This window comes from Lates calcarifer, unplaced genomic scaffold (genome assembly GCF_001640805.2).
Source record: "Lates calcarifer isolate ASB-BC8 unplaced genomic scaffold, TLL_Latcal_v3 _unitig_1383_quiver_2154, whole genome shotgun sequence".
Classification (NCBI taxonomy): Eukaryota; Metazoa; Chordata; class Actinopteri; family Centropomidae; genus Lates; species Lates calcarifer.
The window spans coordinates 22-20736 of NW_026115485.1; the positions used below are offsets into that span (position 1 = coordinate 22).

The window sequence follows — 20715 nt, forward strand, 5'->3', positions numbered from 1 at the left end:
TAAAAAACTAACATGAAAACAAGACCAGCTCCCTGTTTTCACCACCACCTGCCTGGACTATTGAAATAACTCTATCAAAGTAATTAAACCACCATAAAGTGTTTCAGTCAGGTGTTCTCCCGTCCAGGTCTCTGAAACTGAACATGATTCTTCCTAAAGATATTCTCTCCTTTGGTGTTGAGATGATGGAGGTGGAGAGATCTGTCTGAAAACATCTCCCACAATGTTTAACTGAGATCAGGCCACAGCATCTGATCCACATCATGTTCATCCTTATCAAACCATTCAGTGTTCTCCTGAACTCCACTTCCACCTCTGACTGTCCTCACACACTGATATTTGTTTCTTTCTGTGAATTCATACTGATATCACGTGCTGTATGTTCAGTGATTAGAACAAGCCAATCTTTGTTTTCACTGCACTGAAGCTCCTGTGTCACCTCATAATAATCATTATATGATGGAAACAGGTGTGAATGTTATTTGATGGTTTAACAAATCACAAATGATTTGTGATTTGATTTGATGAGCAAATCAAAGGACACGTCAGATAAGACTGAGGATGTCATGTGGGGTCAGTTTATACACAACCTGTGAGTTCAGTCAGTGTTGGACATGTTGGTGTTGAACCCAGTCAGTCAGAGCAGTGTGAGGATTTAATGTGGTTTGTTCTACAAACAGCCTCAGATCAGACTGTGACACCTGTCACTTTAAACTCTCTTCTTCTGGCTGAACAAAGGTTTAACTTTTCTTATCTCAGCTGATTCTTTTCTGCTGTTTAAACCCAGTTACAGGGACTTCATGATGCTGGTGTTTCTGAGTCCTCAGCTGAACGACATGAGGAACTGTTAATGAGGTTAACAGCTGGATGAAGCCTCAGTCTGTGTCCTGGTTCAGGTATTTTGATCCTGTCAGAGGATCAGACTGAGCTGGACCCTCTGTCCATGGACAGAAGAAGAAGAGGTGCTGCCCTCTGGTGGACTCATTCAGTCACCTGTGCTCTGGGTTTCAGCTTCAATGGGTTTGAGTTCAGTTCTACAGCAGCTGCTGATTCCAACAGAGACACAGAGTCTGAAGCTGGTCCTGACTCTTTAAAATACTGATAATACAAAGATCTACAGTATCATTTTCTCTTGTTTTATTGGCACAATGGAGCCCCAACAGTTCCTGTCCTCTGCTGAAACACATCACCTACAACAACACTGAAACAGTATAGTACAGAAAGGTCGTCTGCAGCTGGACACATCTGTTCGTTGATCACCCTATCAATAATAACAGAGGTGGTGTTTCCAATCAAAACATATGTGCTGTTTCAGTTGTGTCTAACAGTCCTTTGAGGAGACAGGGTTGTTCAGTGCAGCTAAACATCACTTCACAGCAGAGTCTGTGTTTTCTGAACTGTCTGGTGTATTTAATTTGAGGTGTGAAATATCCACTAATACTTTGACCCAGTTTAGTGTAGAAACTGAATGAGACAGTTGTGACTAAAGATAAGAGAAGAACAAGGAGCCATGGAGATGGAAGGTCTGGATTATCAGTCAACTACACTGAGAATCCTTCATCACACTGAGGGGTGGTTAGGGTTAGGGTTAGGGTGTGGTACTATAAACTCATGGGAGGCATTAAAGATGGTGATGAGATACAAACTGGTCGTGGCTTTGTAACATTTTATTTATGACATTATCACATCTAACATGTTCACCATGTCTAACAAACAGGAAATGACCTCCTCTCAGATCTCTGACAGTCAGTTTACTGTGTGTGATCTGATCAGTACAATTATTAAACATGTCTGAGGTCATTCAGAAAGAGGTGAACCTAAACACAGCTCAGTGTCCACATCTGCTGCTCAGCTTCTGCTGTTGTATTTATAGACAAACACTCTCACTGTCGTCATTTTTTACTTTTGGTCATAATTACGTTATATCACATCCAAGATTTATAATCAACTTTTTATTCTACTCATTCAAGGCATTTTTATTTTATGTATCTACAAGATATTTTAGAGATTGATGCTAAAGGAGTGTAAAGCTGTCATCAAAGCAAAAAGTGGCGTCTTTAAAGAGTCTAAAACATATTCTGGTTTGTTAAACACTTTTTTGTTCACTACATAATCCCATATGTGTTCTGTCATAGTTTCGATGTCTTCAATATTAATCTACAATGTAGAAAGTGATAAAAAGTAGAAAATGAAAAGGTCTCCACACTTTTGACTGGTAATGTATATTTAATATATAATATAACTTATTGATCCATTGATCTCTCTGATTAAAGTATTTGATTGTTGCCCTTGTTCAAATTTCAGGAATGAAAACCACTAACGGAAAGTCAAAGTCTCAACACCTGGTGTTTCTTCAGCTCTTTTCGTATTTTTTTTGATGGCCTTATCATTTTCTGAACATGTCAGTAATCCACTCTCAGTCTCGTGGTAGAGAACATTAACCTCCAACACGATTCCTGGAAAGGTTTCAGACCACATCTTTCCCCCGGTTGAATGATCTGGTTTGCGGGTGTGATGCATCAGAACCAGGATGATAGGTTTACTACCTGCAGAGAGAAGAGAGGAACAGGAGGTACAGGTCAGAGCTGGACTTCCTGTCAGGAACAGAAGGTACAGCTTGTTACAGATAACAATAAAACACAGGTAACAAAGATGCAGGTAGTAAGGACAACCTCTAACAAGGACTCTCTCTCTCTCTCTGCCAGCATAGATTCATATCCCATAAATACATGTTACTAACTCACTATCTTCCCTTCCCTGGAGTCCAGTGGTGGATAGATCACCTGTCCTGTCTTGACTCTTTATTCTCCTCCTCTGCTGTCACCAGCTGTTATCGTCAGCCATCAAGTCAAAAACAAACACACCTGTTACTGAGTTAAATCATGACCTGTAGAGTTTGGTTCCTGCACTGACCTGGAACAGGTGAACAGATTAATTTACCTGATATATTTCTCGTGGCTGCCTTCACATCTGATCCAGCACGAGATACGATTGGACAGAAGACGATGATGACGTCACATTTCTGCAGGTCTGTGGTGATCTTCACCTGTGTTGATGTCAAGCCTTTTTTCTTCACCTGCTGCAGTATCGTCTCATGAGCGCCAAAGGTTTGTCCAGTAACTTCACAGAAGACTTTCACTGTGACTGGATACCACAATGCTCTGTTCTTTACTGAAAGACAAACACACTGTTAACATACATTCATAAAAAGCTAAATGAAGTCACCTGAGAGTGACACTCACCTTGTTGATTGGGTTTCCCAGACTTTTCTAGATGAGTTCTCTTGTGTTTCTTTCCTAATATTTTATTAGAAAAGTAAACAAACCTTTAAACAAATGTAGATTGGATACATGTGTACTGTTAGAGAAGCATTGTTTTAGAAAATGCTGTCTGTTTGTTAGCAGTCCCAGGATGATCTTGGACAGCTGAGGCCAAAAGACATTATTGTTTTATGTCAGAACATATGGAGCTGATGTCCATGAGAAATACAAATGCGATGCCAAAAAGGATGAGGTTGGGGTTCAATAGTATTTTCCTCAGTCTGAATCCTTCCATGTCCCTTTTTGAATCTGATGAGGTTAATCATGTTACTGAAGTTTGAAATGACTGAAACTCAAAGGTCTCTGACCACATGTTATTGGCAGAGAAAGAGAAATCGGTCTCAGTGGTCTTTTCATGTTCCTGTGGGACAGGCAGAGAAACAGTGTGGATATGGACTGTGGCAGTCTACAGTAAAACACCTTCAGGTCAGTGTGGACTGACAGAAACCTCTAACACTGACAACACAGAAACAACAGCTGCTGACTAAATGAAAACACAATCTCCAGTTTGTCCTGTGAGAACAGACACTTCTGTTTCTGAGAGGGCGATGTTAGAGAATTAATGTCTGTTGTAAACTATAGTAGAGTTAAAAATAATGATTAAAAACCTTTGTCAGATTTCTGGTTTGACTCCATGAAGTCCTTCAAACAAGTGAAGAACTGTGAGAGATGTTCTGAATCTCCTGGGATCTTTGTATCGTAGTCCTTCACCAAACGTTCTGCAGCTACACATAGAACAGACGTTATTTGTTCATGAGTTACACATCTGTTGAAATCTGATGACACGTGATGATGAAGCATTTGATAATAAATATTTCAGGGAAAAAAACACATTAAATTGAAACAATGACTGTACATACCCTTCATACAATCCTCTGGTATAAGCCCCTGCAGTTCCTGAAGCCTCGCAGTCAGTTCCTCTGGTTTCATGTTTGCTGGAATCTGAAGCACAAAACATCAACGAGTTAGTTCATTCATTTGTCAAACTCACAGCTGTTTGGCTGGAGACTTGAGATATGTAAGTAAACAGTGGTGTGGTTTGAACTCATTGGTGTGTGTTTCTTTTAATGTGGTGTTGATAACATACACACTTTGGAAGCACTGTTGTGTTTAACAAATCACAATGTAGAAAAATGTAGAAAGATCAGTTTCACCCACAAACCCCATCTGTATGTTCTAAATTTGGATTCATTGAATTAAACTAATAATTTAAACACACAGGCCCACACTACATGTTGTCAGGACTGAGGAGGTGTGAGCATCAGACCTCAGTCATTTCCCATCTTACTGAGATTCAGTACTGTTCACTTCTGCAGCTCAAGGTGGCAGTGTTGTCTCTGCAACACAACACTGATGTAGTGATCACTGCCCATTGAGCCAGTCAGAGTCTCAGTCTGACAAACCTTTAATATTCTGACTGAGAATGAAGAAAGTCAAATAGTTCAGAGTTACTGTGGACACCCAGAAAGTCTGGGTTGAACAGAGAACTTTGAATGAAGAGAAACAGACTGAGAAATTAACTCTGGAGATGTGTTGAAGTGAGAGTTGAGTCCTTGAACTCACTACCTTAAAATATAACTAGAACTGACTAAAACATTATGACGACTCACAGGTGAGGTGAATAACACTGATTATCTCTTGATAAGTTCTTGTGTTGCCTGGTCATTTTTCTACAGTTTGTTTTAAAAAGAGTTTTTGATGAAGGTTTCCTCTTTTTTTCTTTCTTTCTTTTTTTTGATTTCATACAAATCAGTCAATAGAAATGACATTTACCTGTCTCTATTCTTACCTTTGCTTCAGTGGTGTCACTCTGAGGAGGAGAGGGAGACAGCTGACTGACTTTCAGATCCTCCTGTGAGGGTTTTTCCTCGTCACTGTTGGAGAACTGTGAACTCTTCTGTCCAGAATTCTGAGAGTCTCCCTGTGAGGATCTCTGAGTCTCTGAGTCTGCAGCCTGTGGAGAGAGACAGAGAGCTCAGATCAGATTCAAGGAAACATTTGGAAACATGGAATAACTGTTCAACACAGTTTTCTCCACAACACTGACTCTAAGGCCTGCATTTGTCCTGAACCAGCACCTCCACCTGGTACAGCGGTTGCTGCTGCATCAGGTGGACGACATCCATGTGGAGAAGCTGCTGCCTCTGCTAGAAACTGAAGGAAACAGAGAACAGGAGACAAAGCTGCCCCACAGTAGTGAGAATACCTCTCTAAAGAAGGATCATTTTACCTCCTGCGCGTCATCAGATCTGTTCACATGACGTGAAGATTTTGGCAATAACCAAGAGAAGAGTGACTTTAAAATCCCCTTTGTCTTCTGTCCAGAATCCTGAGAGTCTCCCTGTGAGGATCTCTGAGTCTCTGAGTCTGCAGCCTGTGGAGAGAGACAGAGAGCTCAGATCAGATACAAGGTCTGGCAAAAGATGTTTGTGTATGTGTTGAAACTGCAACTGGTTCTAAATGTCTGTGAAATGAAGCTGCCTCTGTCACTTCCCACAGAAATGAAAACATTAAAACCCATTTTAATATGAGAATGTGGTGCCTGAGTGTAAACTCATTACATCCGTCAGCTAACCTGTGGGTCTGTTCCATCGGCTGATGATGACTGCTGTGTATCCTCTGTGGTCTGCGGCTCTGTTAATGGGTCCAGGTGTTTCTTGTCACCTGTGGAAACATCTGTCACATTAAACAAACACTGGGTCATGTCTCAGACTCTGAGTTATCAGCACTGGAAAATCAAATGGATGGATGAAACCTGCAGGTTCAGTCCGGACTCTGACTGAGCAATGAGCCACTAGGTAAATCAGAGGCTAAATACACAGAGACTGTGGCCACAAATTCAGTGACAGATTCAGTCCAAAAATGGAACAGTGCAAATGTGAGCTACATTTGACCTTGAGAGTCCAGTTTATTAGGAACAGCTAGCTAAGCCCGAGGCTACAACAGTCCTCCTTCGTGAAGGCTCAGGGGTGTTAAACTGTTTCAGAGGTGATTCACCTGTGGAGTCATGTCAGACAATGCAATCTGTGCTGAGCTGTTGACCTGTGCTCTATTGCATTGACTGTCTGCAGTTTATCAACTCCACCCTCTTTGATAGAATAGTTTAGGCGGTGTCTGTTGATGTTTCATTTGTGTCATCAGCAACTGTTTGTATATAAACCTGGTGAGCTGACCAAAGCAGTTGTAGCTTTATATCCTGAAGATCAGGGATTCCCTTCAGTTTTACTTTCAACAAAGCTCCAAAAACACTTTGTTTGGATAAACTAAAGAATCCTGCAGCAGATAACACAGAATCCTACTTAACTATTGAAATACTATCTCAGCATCCCTTCATTCTAACAATGAACATCCATCAGGAAAAACATGTAAATTCATTAACAGCTCAAAATCACCATGTGATAACATACTAATGTTTCTCAGTCACTAAATAATCTGAGGAGAAGCGTCCCTACCTGAAGAGCTGTTTTCCGGATCATCCATACCTGCAACAGAGTGGACTGTCAAGTTCAGTAAGTCAGTGCGTCTTTTATAAGGAATCCTCCCACTTCAGGTTCATCAGCCACATGACTCTCACTGACAGCTGCATCAGTTCCTGGACGGCATTTCCTCTGTTTTTTCTATTCAGTCCACAGGTCTGAGGATCTGTACAGACTGTAAACCTCCTGAGGTTCACATCAAACAGTTTGAAACACCTGTTTACACCTGTTCTACTTTGTCCAGGTCAACAGCTCATTATGCACCATGGAGAGTTTTAATTTTTCTTGCATGTGTTTTTGTGTATTTAGTCCTCTGTCAAAGGTGGTGGCTTATTTTGTCATGGGGTCTTATATATATATATTTAAGCCTGGATTTTATGTAAATTCATCAGATTGTTACATACTTTGTTTTTCCTTCATGTAAATTGATGTGTGACATACTCTGTTTTACCTGTTGATAAGGTTAATCATGTTACTGAAGTTTGAAATGACTGAAACTCAAAGGTCTCTGACCACATGTTATTGGCAGAGAAAGAGAAATCGGTCTCAGTGGTCTTTTCATGTTCCTGTGGGACAGGCAGAGAAACAGTGTGGATATGGACTGTGGCAGTCTACAGTAAAACACCTTCAGGTCAGTGTGGACTGACAGAAACCTCTAACACTGACAACACAGAAACAACAGCTGCTGACTAAATGAAAACACAATCTCCAGTTTGTCCTGTGAGAACAGACACTTCTGTTTCTGAGAGGGCGATGTTAGAGAATTAATGTCTGTTGTAAACTATAGTAGAGTTAAAAATAATGATTAAAAACCTTTGTCAGATTTCTGGTTTGACTCCATGAAGTCCTTCAAACAAGTGAAGAACTGTGAGAGATGTTCTGAATCTCCTGGGATCTTTGTATCGTAGTCCTTCACCAAACGTTCTGCAGCTACACATAGAACAGACGTTATTTGTTCATGAGTTACACATCTGTTGAAATCTGATGACACGTGATGATGAAGCATTTGATAATAAATATTTCAGGGAAAAAAACACATTAAATTGAAACAATGACTGTACATACCCTTCATACAATCCTCTGGTATAAGCCCCTGCAGTTCCTGAAGCCTCGCAGTCAGTTCCTCTGGTTTCATGTTTGCTGGAATCTGAAGCACAAAACATCAACGAGTTAGTTCATTCATTTGTCAAACTCACAGCTGTTTGGCTGGAGACTTGAGATATGTAAGTAAACAGTGGTGTGGTTTGAACTCATTGGTGTGTGTTTCTTTTAATGTGGTGTTGATAACATACACACTTTGGAAGCACTGTTGTGTTTAACAAATCACAATGTAGAAAAATGTAGAAAGATCAGTTTCACCCACAAACCACATCTGTATGTTCTAAATTTGGATTCATTGAATTAAACTAATAATTTAAACACACAGGCCCACACTACATGTTGTCAGGACTGAGGAGGTGTGAGCATCAGACCTCAGTCATTTCCCATCTTACTGAGATTCAGTACTGTTCACTTCTGCAGCTCAAGGTGGCAGTGTTGTCTCTGCAACACAACACTGATGTAGTGATCACTGCCCATTGAGCCAGTCAGAGTCTCAGTCTGACAAACCTTTAATATTCTGACTGAGAATGAAGAAAGTCAAATAGTTCAGAGTTACTGTGGACACCCAGAAAGTCTGGGTTGAACAGAGAGCTTTGAATGAAGAGAAACAGACTGAGAAATTAACTCTGGAGATGTGTTGAAGTGAGAGTTGAGTCCTTGAACTCACTACCTTAAAATATAACTAGAACTGACTAAAACATTATGACGACTCACAGGTGAGGTGAATAACACTGATTATCTCTTGATAAGTTCTTGTGTTGCCTGGTCATTTTTCTACAGTTTGTTTTAAAAAGAGTTTTTGATGAAGGTTTCCTCTTTCTTTCTTTTTTTGATTTCATACAAATCAGTCAATAGAAATGACATTTACCTGTCTCTATTCTTACCTTTGCTTCAGTGGTGTCACTCTGAGGAGGAGAGGGAGACAGCTGACTGACTTTCAGATCCTCCTGTGAGGGTTTTTTCCTCGTCACTGTTGGAGAACTGTGAACTCTTCTGTCCAGAATTCTGAGAGTCTCCCTGTGAGGATCTCTGAGTCTCTGAGTCTGCAGCCTGTGGAGAGAGACAGAGAGCTCAGATCAGATTCAAGGAAACATTTGGAAACATGGAATAACTGTTCAACACAGTTTTCTCCACAACACTGACTCTAAGGCCTGCATTTGTCCTGAACCAGCACCTCCACCTGGTACAGCGGTTGCTGCTGCATCAGGTGGACGACATCCATGTGGAGAAGCTGCTGCCTCTGCTAGAAACTGAAGGAAACAGAGAACAGGAGACAAAGCTGCCCCACAGTAGTGAGAATACCTCTCTAAAGAAGGATCATTTTACCTCCTGCGCGTCATCAGATCTGTTCACATGACGTGAAGATTTTGGCAATAACCAAGAGAAGAGTGACTTTAAAATCCCCTTTGTCTTCTGTCCAGAATCCTGAGAGTCTCCCTGTGAGGATCTCTGAGTCTCTGAGTCTGCAGCCTGTGGAGAGAGACAGAGAGCTCAGATCAGATACAAGGTCTGGGAAAAGATGTTTGTGTATGTGTTGAAACTGCAACTGGTTCTAAATGTCTGTGAAATGAAGCTGCCTCTGTCACTTCCCACAGAAATGAAAACATTAAAACCCATTTTAATATGAGAATGTGGTGCCTGAGTGTAAACTCATTACATCCGTCAGCTAACCTGTGGGTCTGTTCCATCGGCTGATGATGACTGCTGTGTATCCTCTGTGGTCTGCGGCTCTGTTAATGGGTCCAGGTGTTTCTTGTCACCTGTGGAAACATCTGTCACATTAAACAAACACTGGGTCATGTCTCAGACTCTGAGTTATCAGCACTGGAAAATCAAATGGATGGATGAAACCTGCAGGTTCAGTCCGGACTCTGACTGAGCAATGAGCCACTAGGTAAATCAGAGGCTAAATACACAGAGACTGTGGCCACAAATTCAGTGACAGATTCAGTCCAAAAATGGAACAGTGCAAATGTGAGCTACATTTGACCTTGAGAGTCCAGTTTATTAGGAACAGCTAGCTAAGCCCGAGGCTACAACAGTCCTCCTTCGTGAAGGCTCAGGGGTGTTAAACTGTTTCAGAGGTGATTCACCTGTGGAGTCATGTCAGACAATGCAATCTGTGCTGAGCTGTTGACCTGTGCTCTATTGCATTGACTGTCTGCAGTTTATCAACTCCACCCTCTTTGATAGAATAGTTTAGGCGGTGTCTGTTGATGTTTCATTTGTGTCATCAGCAACTGTTTGTATATAAACCTGGTGAGCTGACCAAAGCAGTTGTAGCTTTATATCCTGAAGATCAGGGATTCCCTTCAGTTTTACTTTCAACAAAGCTCCAAAAACACTTTGTTTGGATAAACTAAAGAATCCTGCAGCAGATAACACAGAATCCTACTTAACTATTGAAATACTATCTCAGCATCCCTTCATTCTAACAATGAACATCCATCAGGAAAAACATGTAAATTCATTAACAGCTCAAAATCACCATGTGATAACATACTAATGTTTCTCAGTCACTAAATAATCTGAGGAGAAGCGTCCCTACCTGAAGAGCTGTTTTCCGGATCATCCATACCTGCAACAGAGTGGACTGTCAAGTTCAGTAAGTCAGTGCGTCTTTTATAAGGAATCCTCCCACTTCAGGTTCATCAGCCACATGACTCTCACTGACAGCTGCATCAGTTCCTGGACGGCATTTCCTCTGTTTTTTCTATTCAGTCCACAGGTCTGAGGATCTGTACAGACTGTAAACCTCCTGAGGTTCACATCAAACAGTTTGAAACACCTGTTTACACCTGTTCTACTTTGTCCAGGTCAACAGCTCATTATGCACCATGGAGAGTTTTAATTTTTCTTGCATGTGTTTTTGTGTATTTAGTCCTCTGTCAAAGGTGGTGGCTTATTTTGTCATGGGGTCTTATATATATATATTTAAGCCTGGATTTTATGTAAATTCATCAGATTGTTACATACTTTGTTTTTCCTTCATGTAAATTGATGTGTGACATACTCTGTTTTACCTGTTGATAAGGTTAATCATGTTACTGAAGTTTGAAATGACTGAAACTCAAAGGTCTCTGACCACATGTTATTGGCAGAGAAAGAGAAATCGGTCTCAGTGGTCTTTTCATGTTCCTGTGGGACAGGCAGAGAAACAGTGTGGATATGGACTGTGGCAGTCTACAGTAAAACACCTTCAGGTCAGTGTGGACTGACAGAAACCTCTAACACTGACAACACAGAAACAACAGCTGCTGACTAAATGAAAACACAATCTCCAGTTTGTCCTGTGAGAACAGACACTTCTGTTTCTGAGAGGGCGATGTTAGAGAATTAATGTCTGTTGTAAACTATAGTAGAGTTAAAAATAATGATTAAAAACCTTTGTCAGATTTCTGGTTTGACTCCATGAAGTCCTTCAAACAAGTGAAGAACTGTGAGAGATGTTCTGAATCTCCTGGGATCTTTGTATCGTAGTCCTTCACCAAACGTTCTGCAGCTACACATAGAACAGACGTTATTTGTTCATGAGTTACACATCTGTTGAAATCTGATGACACGTGATGATGAAGCATTTGATAATAAATATTTCAGGGAAAAAAACACATTAAATTGAAACAATGACTGTACATACCCTTCATACAATCCTCTGGTATAAGCCCCTGCAGTTCCTGAAGCCTCGCAGTCAGTTCCTCTGGTTTCATGTTTGCTGGAATCTGAAGCACAAAACATCAACGAGTTAGTTCATTCATTTGTCAAACTCACAGCTGTTTGGCTGGAGACTTGAGATATGTAAGTAAACAGTGGTGTGGTTTGAACTCATTGGTGTGTGTTTCTTTTAATGTGGTGTTGATAACATACACACTTTGGAAGCACTGTTGTGTTTAACAAATCACAATGTAGAAAAATGTAGAAAGATCAGTTTCACCCACAAACCACATCTGTATGTTCTAAATTTGGATTCATTGAATTAAACTAATAATTTAAACACACAGGCCCACACTACATGTTGTCAGGACTGAGGAGGTGTGAGCATCAGACCTCAGTCATTTCCCATCTTACTGAGATTCAGTACTGTTCACTTCTGCAGCTCAAGGTGGCAGTGTTGTCTCTGCAACACAACACTGATGTAGTGATCACTGCCCATTGAGCCAGTCAGAGTCTCAGTCTGACAAACCTTTAATATTCTGACTGAGAATGAAGAAAGTCAAATAGTTCAGAGTTACTGTGGACACCCAGAAAGTCTGGGTTGAACAGAGAGCTTTGAATGAAGAGAAACAGACTGAGAAATTAACTCTGGAGATGTGTTGAAGTGAGAGTTGAGTCCTTGAACTCACTACCTTAAAATATAACTAGAACTGACTAAAACATTATGACGACTCACAGGTGAGGTGAATAACACTGATTATCTCTTGATAAGTTCTTGTGTTGCCTGGTCATTTTTCTACAGTTTGTTTTAAAAAGAGTTTTTGATGAAGGTTTCCTCTTTCTTTCTTTTTTTGATTTCATACAAATCAGTCAATAGAAATGACATTTACCTGTCTCTATTCTTACCTTTGCTTCAGTGGTGTCACTCTGAGGAGGAGAGGGAGACAGCTGACTGACTTTCAGATCCTCCTGTGAGGGTTTTTCCTCGTCACTGTTGGAGAACTGTGAACTCTTCTGTCCAGAATTCTGAGAGTCTCCCTGTGAGGATCTCTGAGTCTCTGAGTCTGCAGCCTGTGGAGAGAGACAGAGAGCTCAGATCAGATTCAAGGAAACATTTGGAAACATGGAATAACTGTTCAACACAGTTTTCTCCACAACACTGACTCTAAGGCCTGCATTTGTCCTGAACCAGCACCTCCACCTGGTACAGCGGTTGCTGCTGCATCAGGTGGACGACATCCATGTGGAGAAGCTGCTGCCTCTGCTAGAAACTGAAGGAAACAGAGAACAGGAGACAAAGCTGCCCCACAGTAGTGAGAATACCTCTCTAAAGAAGGATCATTTTACCTCCTGCGCGTCATCAGATCTGTTCACATGACGTGAAGATTTTGGCAATAACCAAGAGAAGAGTGACTTTAAAATCCCCTTTGTCTTCTGTCCAGAATCCTGAGAGTCTCCCTGTGAGGATCTCTGAGTCTCTGAGTCTGCAGCCTGTGGAGAGAGACAGAGAGCTCAGATCAGATACAAGGTCTGGCAAAAGATGTTTGTGTATGTGTTGAAACTGCAACTGGTTCTAAATGTCTGTGAAATGAAGCTGCCTCTGTCACTTCCCACAGAAATGAAAACATTAAAACCCATTTTAATATGAGAATGTGGTGCCTGAGTGTAAACTCATTACATCCGTCAGCTAACCTGTGGGTCTGTTCCATCGGCTGATGATGACTGCTGTGTATCCTCTGTGGTCTGCGGCTCTGTTAATGGGTCCAGGTGTTTCTTGTCACCTGTGGAAACATCTGTCACATTAAACAAACACTGGGTCATGTCTCAGACTCTGAGTTATCAGCACTGGAAAATCAAATGGATGGATGAAACCTGCAGGTTCAGTCCGGACTCTGACTGAGCAATGAGCCACTAGGTAAATCAGAGGCTAAATACACAGAGACTGTGGCCACAAATTCAGTGACAGATTCAGTCCAAAAATGGAACAGTGCAAATGTGAGCTACATTTGACCTTGAGAGTCCAGTTTATTAGGAACAGCTAGCTAAGCCCGAGGCTACAACAGTCCTCCTTCGTGAAGGCTCAGGGGTGTTAAACTGTTTCAGAGGTGATTCACCTGTGGAGTCATGTCAGACAATGCAATCTGTGCTGAGCTGTTGACCTGTGCTCTATTGCATTGACTGTCTGCAGTTTATCAACTCCACCCTCTTTGATAGAATAGTTTAGGCGGTGTCTGTTGATGTTTCATTTGTGTCATCAGCAACTGTTTGTATATAAACCTGGTGAGCTGACCAAAGCAGTTGTAGCTTTATATCCTGAAGATCAGGGATTCCCTTCAGTTTTACTTTCAACAAAGCTCCAAAAACACTTTGTTTGGATAAACTAAAGAATCCTGCAGCAGATAACACAGAATCCTACTTAACTATTGAAATACTATCTCAGCATCCCTTCATTCTAACAATGAACATCCATCAGGAAAAACATGTAAATTCATTAACAGCTCAAAATCACCATGTGATAACATACTAATGTTTCTCAGTCACTAAATAATCTGAGGAGAAGCGTCCCTACCTGAAGAGCTGTTTTCCGGATCATCCATACCTGCAACAGAGTGGACTGTCAAGTTCAGTAAGTCAGTGCGTCTTTTATAAGGAATCCTCCCACTTCAGGTTCATCAGCCACATGACTCTCACTGACAGCTGCATCAGTTCCTGGACGGCATTTCCTCTGTTTTTTCTATTCAGTCCACAGGTCTGAGGATCTGTACAGACTGTAAACCTCCTGAGGTTCACATCAAACAGTTTGAAACACCTGTTTACACCTGTTCTACTTTGTCCAGGTCAACAGCTCATTATGCACCATGGAGAGTTTTAATTTTTCTTGCATGTGTTTTTGTGTATTTAGTCCTCTGTCAAAGGTGGTGGCTTATTTTGTCATGGGGTCTTATATATATATATTTAAGCCTGGATTTTATGTAAATTCATCAGATTGTTACATACTTTGTTTTTCCTTCATGTAAATTGATGTGTGACATACTCTGTTTTACCTGTTGATAAGGTTAATCATGTTACTGAAGTTTGAAATGACTGAAACTCAAAGGTCTCTGACCACATGTTATTGGCAGAGAAAGAGAAATCGGTCTCAGTGGTCTTTTCATGTTCCTGTGGGACAGGCAGAGAAACAGTGTGGATATGGACTGTGGCAGTCTACAGTAAAACACCTTCAGGTCAGTGTGGACTGACAGAAACCTCTAACACTGACAACACAGAAACAACAGCTGCTGACTAAATGAAAACACAATCTCCAGTTTGTCCTGTGAGAACAGACACTTCTGTTTCTGAGAGGGCGATGTTAGAGAATTAATGTCTGTTGTAAACTATAGTAGAGTTAAAAATAATGATTAAAAACCTTTGTCAGATTTCTGGTTTGACTCCATGAAGTCCTTCAAACAAGTGAAGAACTGTGAGAGATGTTCTGAATCTCCTGGGATCTTTGTATCGTAGTCCTTCACCAAACGTTCTGCAGCTACACATAGAACAGACGTTATTTGTTCATGAGTTACACATCTGTTGAAATCTGATGACACGTGATGATGAAGCATTTGATAATAAATATTTCAGGGAAAAAAACACATTAAATTGAAACAATGACTGTACATACCCTTCATACAATCCTCTGGTATAAGCCCCTGCAGTTCCTGAAGCCTCGCAGTCAGTTCCTCTGGTTTCATGTTTGCTGGAATCTGAAGCACAAAACATCAACGAGTTAGTTCATTCATTTGTCAAACTCACAGCTGTTTGGCTGGAGACTTGAGATATGTAAGTAAACAGTGGTGTGGTTTGAACTCATTGGTGTGTGTTTCTTTTAATGTGGTGTTGATAACATACACACTTTGGAAGCACTGTTGTGTTTAACAAATCACAATGTAGAAAAATGTAGAAAGATCAGTTTCACCCACAAACCACATCTGTATGTTCTAAATTTGGATTCATTGAATTAAACTAATAATTTAAACACACAGGCCCACACTACATGTTGTCAGGACTGAGGAGGTGTGAGCATCAGACCTCAGTCATTTCCCATCTTACTGAGATTCAGTACTGTTCACTTCTGCAGCTCAAGGTGGCAGTGTTGTCTCTGCAACACAACACTGATGTAGTGATCACTGCCCATTGAGCCAGTCAGAGTCTCAGTCTGACAAACCTTTAATATTCTGACTGAGAATGAAGAAAGTCAAATAGTTCAGAGTTACTGTGGACACCCAGAAAGTCTGGGTTGAACAGAGAGCTTTGAATGAAGAGAAACAGACTGAGAAATTAACTCTGGAGATGTGTTGAAGTGAGAGTTGAGTCCTTGAACTCACTACCTTAAAATATAACTAGAACTGACTAAAACATTATGACGACTCACAGGTGAGGTGAATAACACTGATTATCTCTTGATAAGTTCTTGTGTTGCCTGGTCATTTTTCTACAGTTTGTTTTAAAAAGAGTTTTTGATGAAGGTTTCCTCTTTCTTTCTTTTTTTGATTTCATACAAATCAGTCAATAGAAATGACATTTACCTGTCTCTATTCTTACCTTTGCTTCAGTGGTGTCACTCTGAGGAGGAGAGGGAGACAGCTGACTGACTTTCAGATCCTCCTGTGAGGGTTTTTCCTCGTCACTGTTGGAGAACTGTGAACTCTTCTGTCCAGAATTCTGAGAGTCTCCCTGTGAGGATCTCTGAGTCTCTGAGTCTGCAGCCTGTGGAGAGAGACAGAGAGCTCAGATCAGATTCAAGGAAACATTTGGAAACATGGAATAACTGTTCAACACAGTTTTCTCCACAACACTGACTCTAAGGCCTGCATTTGTCCTGAACCAGCACCTCCACCTGGTACAGCGGTTGCTGCTGCATCAGGTGGACGACATCCATGTGGAGAAGCTGCTGCCTCTGCTAGAAACTGAAGGAAACAGAGAACAGGAGACAAAGCTGCCCCACAGTAGTGAGAATACCTCTCTAAAGAAGGATCATTTTACCTCCTGCGCGTCATCAGATCTGTTCACATGACGTGAAGATTTTGGCAATAACCAAGAGAAGAGTGACTTTAAAATCCCCTTTGTCTTCTGTCCAGAATCCTGAGAGTCTCCCTGTGAGGATCTCTGAGTCTCTGAGTCTGCAGCCTGTGGAGAGAGACAGAGAGCTCAGATCAGATACAAGGTCTGGCAAAAGATGTTTGTGTATGTGTTGAAACTGCAACTGGTTCTAAATGTCTGTGAAATGAAGCTGCCTCTGTCACTTCCCACAGAAATGAAAACATTAAAACCCATTTTAATATGAGAATGTGGTGCCTGAGTGTAAACTCATTACATCCGTCAGCTAACCTGTGGGTCTGTTCCATCGGCTGATGATGACTGCTGTGTATCCTCTGTGGTCTGCGGCTCTGTTAATGGGTCCAGGTGTTTCTTGTCACCTGTGGAAACATCTGTCACATTAAACAAACACTGGGTCATGTCTCAGACTCTGAGTTATCAGCACTGGAAAATCAAATGGATGGATGAAACCTGCAGGTTCAGTCCGGACTCTGACTGAGCAATGAGCCACTAGGTAAATCAGAGGCTAAATACACAGAGACTGTGGCCACAAATTCAGTGACAGATTCAGTCCAAAAATGGAACAGTGCAAATGTGAGCTACATTTGACCTTGAGAGTCCAGTTTATTAGGAACAGCTAGCTAAGCCCGAGGCTACAACAGTCCTCCTTCGTGAAGGCTCAGGGGTGTTAAACTGTTTCAGAGGTGATTCACCTGTGGAGTCATGTCAGACAATGCAATCTGTGCTGAGCTGTTGACCTGTGCTCTATTGCATTGACTGTCTGCAGTTTATCAACTCCACCCTCTTTGATAGAATAGTTTAGGCGGTGTCTGTTGATGTTTCATTTGTGTCATCAGCAACTGTTTGTATATAAACCTGGTGAGCTGACCAAAGCAGTTGTAGCTTTATATCCTGAAGATCAGGGATTCCCTTCAGTTTTACTTTCAACAAAGCTCCAAAAACACTTTGTTTGGATAAACTAAAGAATCCTGCAGCAGATAACACAGAATCCTACTTAACTATTGAAATACTATCTCAGCATCCCTTCATTCTAACAATGAACATCCATCAGGAAAAACATGTAAATTCATTAACAGCTCAAAATCACCATGTGATAACATACTAATGTTTCTCAGTCACTAAATAATCTGAGGAGAAGCGTCCCTACCTGAAGAGCTGTTTTCCGGATCATCCATACCTGCAACAGAGTGGACTGTCAAGTTCAGTAAGTCAGTGCGTCTTTTATAAGGAATCCTCCCACTTCAGGTTCATCAGCCACATGACTCTCACTGACAGCTGCATCAGTTCCTGGACGGCATTTCCTCTGTTTTTTCTATTCAGTCCACAGGTCTGAGGATCTGTACAGACTGTAAACCTCCTGAGGTTCACATCAAACAGTTTGAAACACCTGTTTACACCTGTTCTACTTTGTCCAGGTCAACAGCTCATTATGCACCATGGAGAGTTTTAGTTTTTCTTGCATGTGTTTTTGTGTATTTAGTCCTCTGTCAAAGGTGGTGGCTTATTACATACGTATTACGTACTTTGTTTTTTCCTTCATGTAAATTGATGTGTGACATACTCTGTTTTACCTGTTGCCATCCCTAACACTTACAAGAAATGGCAACAGTCCAGCTTTTCTGTTCAGGACGAAGCAGAGATGCCTGTCCTGGGTGTGAGGAGGCTCATTATCTGATAAATGACAAACAGGAATTTCCCAACTGTGTGGAAAGATTCTCTCAGCAGACATGAACGTCGATACTGAACGATTCTGCCTCTCTCTGTTCATGTTGTCCTCATGTCTTTCAGTGTGTTTGTTTCCTTCTCTGAGGTGTGTGAATGGCTTTTGTGTCTTTTGTGGTCTTGTGCTTCAGGTCCTGGATGTTGATGTTCTCATTAATCACATTATTGATCCATCTATACGGTTTTTCCTTGTCACATTAATCTAAGTACAAAAGGTGTTGTAATGCTGTACAGACTGGGCAATAAGGGCTGTTTAATGTAGGCTATAAAATAACACTGTCTTGATCCAGCTGTTCGTTCATTGGCCACTGATGGTTGCTATCCTCCTGTATCCTCAAACAGGGACGTTACATTTCAGGTTTGCCACACATTATTCTTCATTTTACTAAACTCAGACCTGTTGTCCTTGTTACACTTTTTGTGCAAACTAGTGTTCACAAAATCACAGTGAACTCAACAGTGTAAAAAGACTTAGACGGACTTTATTGATCCCTTTGGGATGACTCCCTCTGGGAAATTATGTTTCCAGCAGCAAATACAGACAGAACACATCACACAGGGCAGTACAACAACAGTTTGCGAAAGAAAGACAGGGCAGCATGCAGGACAGTTAGCAAATGACACAGAATATAAATAGAATAGAAAAGAATATAAATAGAGTAGAATTAAGGGTGAACGGACTCTGTATGGCATTGACATAAATAAATATAAATATGCTGAACTGTATATTACTTGAGTGTCCAGGTGGGTTATTGCACTTTAAGGGGGGCTACCACTCCCTTCTGTCCTCCATACCCTACCCTATCTCCTCCTCCCCCCAAGTGAGGAGTTGTAGAGCGTGATGGCATGGTGGACAAAGGAGTTCTTCAGCCTGTTGGTCCTACACTTGGGCAGGAGCAGTCTCTCACTGAACAGGCTCCTCTGGTTGCTGATGACGGTGTGCAGAGGGTGGCTGACATTGTCCATAATATCCAGCAGTTTGTCCAGTGTCCTAATCTCTGCCACTGTCACCAGAGAGTCCAGCTTCATGCCGACCACAGAGCCGGCCCGCCTGATCAGTTTATCCAGTCTGTACGTGTCCTTCCTGGATATGCTGCCCCCCCAGCACACCACAGTGTAAAAGAGGACGCTGGTAACCAAAGACTGGTAGAACATCCACAGCAGTTTGCTGCAGATATTGAAAGACCTCAGTCTCCTTAGGAAGTACAGACTGCTTTGTGTCTTCCCATACAGGTGGCTGGTGTGTGTTGTCCAGTCCAGTTTATTGTCCAACCACAGCCCGAGGTATTTGTAGGAGTCCACAGCCTCCACCTCAGCTCCCTCTAACAGGACTGGTTGCGGTCTTGGTCTGGACCTCCCAAAGTCAATGACCAGCTCCTTCGTCTTAGAGGTGTTGAGGTGTAGGTGGTTAGTGTGGCACCATGCAGCAAAGCCCCCCACCAGTCTCCGATACTCCTCCTCTCTGTCATCCCTGATGGCTGTGTCATCGGTGTACTTCTGTATGTGACACAGCTCCGAGTTCTAACAGAAGTCTGAGGTGTACAGGGTGAAGAGAAGAGGGGCCAGCACTGTGCCCTGGGGGGCTCCAGTACTGCTGACCACAGTGTCAGACGTGATGTCCTTCAGCCTGACGTACTGTGGCCTGCCAGTGAGGTAGTCAGAGATCCCGTCCACCAGGTAGGGGTCCACTCCCATCCTGCTCAGTTTGTCGCGAAGCATGGGGGGCTGGATGGTATTAAAGGCACTGGAGAAGTCCAAGAAGAGGATCCTCACTGTGCCGCTTCCCTTATCCAGATGGGAGTTGGCTCAGTGTAGCAGGTAGAAGATGGCATCCTCCACACCAACACCTTGCTGGTAAGCAAACTGAAGGTGGTCCTGGGCGTGTTGCACTTGGGGTCTGAGGAGGCTGAGGAAGATCCGCTCCAACGTCTTCATCAGGTGTGCAGTGAGTGCCACCGGTCGGAAGTCATTCAGCTCGCTGCGCCGGTTCTTCTTCGGAACTGGAACGATGCAGGATGTCTTCCAGAGGGTGGGCACTCTCCCTAGCTGCAGGCTGAGGTTGAAGATCCATTGTAGTGGTTCCCCCAGTTCTGCAGCACAGGTCTTCAGCAGTCTTGGACACACTTTGTCCGGGCCTGCTGCTTTCCTGGGCCGGAGCTTCCTCAGCTGTCCTCTGACCTGGTCTGTGGTGATATGAGGAGGAGAGGAGGAGACTGTGTTGAGGTGGGGGAGGAGGAGGGGGGTGTTGTGGTGTCTGGGGGGAAGAAGGAGAGATGGCTGCGGTGAGGGTGGGGGTGGGGGAGATAAGGGCTGGTTGCACCTATTGGAGAAGTCATTCAATTCGTTCGCCC

The 20715-nt window shown here is 42.2% G+C and overlaps 1 protein-coding gene across 28 annotated transcripts; it reads right to left on the reverse strand.

The window, feature by feature from the left end:
• Nucleotides 1-1301: 1301 nt before the first annotated feature.
• Nucleotides 1302-17865, reverse strand: LOC108888572 (uncharacterized). Of its 28 annotated transcripts, none has more exons than XM_051067283.1 (22): nucleotides 17790-17865; nucleotides 16913-17001; nucleotides 16568-16711; nucleotides 16127-16291; nucleotides 15207-15288; nucleotides 14955-15071; nucleotides 14118-14147; nucleotides 13241-13341; nucleotides 12896-13039; nucleotides 12455-12619; nucleotides 11535-11616; nucleotides 11283-11399; nucleotides 10446-10475; nucleotides 9569-9669; nucleotides 9224-9367; nucleotides 5551-5694; nucleotides 5110-5274; nucleotides 4181-4262; nucleotides 3929-4045; nucleotides 3243-3296; nucleotides 2941-3171; nucleotides 1302-2546 (listed from the first exon to the last, which is right to left on the reverse strand). In XM_051067283.1, exons 1-22 carry the CDS (start codon nucleotides 17815-17817, stop codon nucleotides 2317-2319), a joined length of 2562 nt encoding a protein of 853 aa, XP_050923240.1. In that variant the 5' UTR covers nucleotides 17818-17865; the 3' UTR covers nucleotides 1302-2316. The 28 variants fall into 28 exon arrangements, with proteins under 28 accessions (XP_050923240.1, XP_050923239.1, XP_050923238.1 ...); XM_051067282.1 differs by having other exon boundaries at nucleotides 13241-13329; nucleotides 16913-17013; nucleotides 17790-17832; XM_051067281.1 differs by having other exon boundaries at nucleotides 9569-9657; nucleotides 16913-17013; nucleotides 17790-17832.
• Between the last annotated feature and the right edge of the window lie 2850 nt (nucleotides 17866-20715).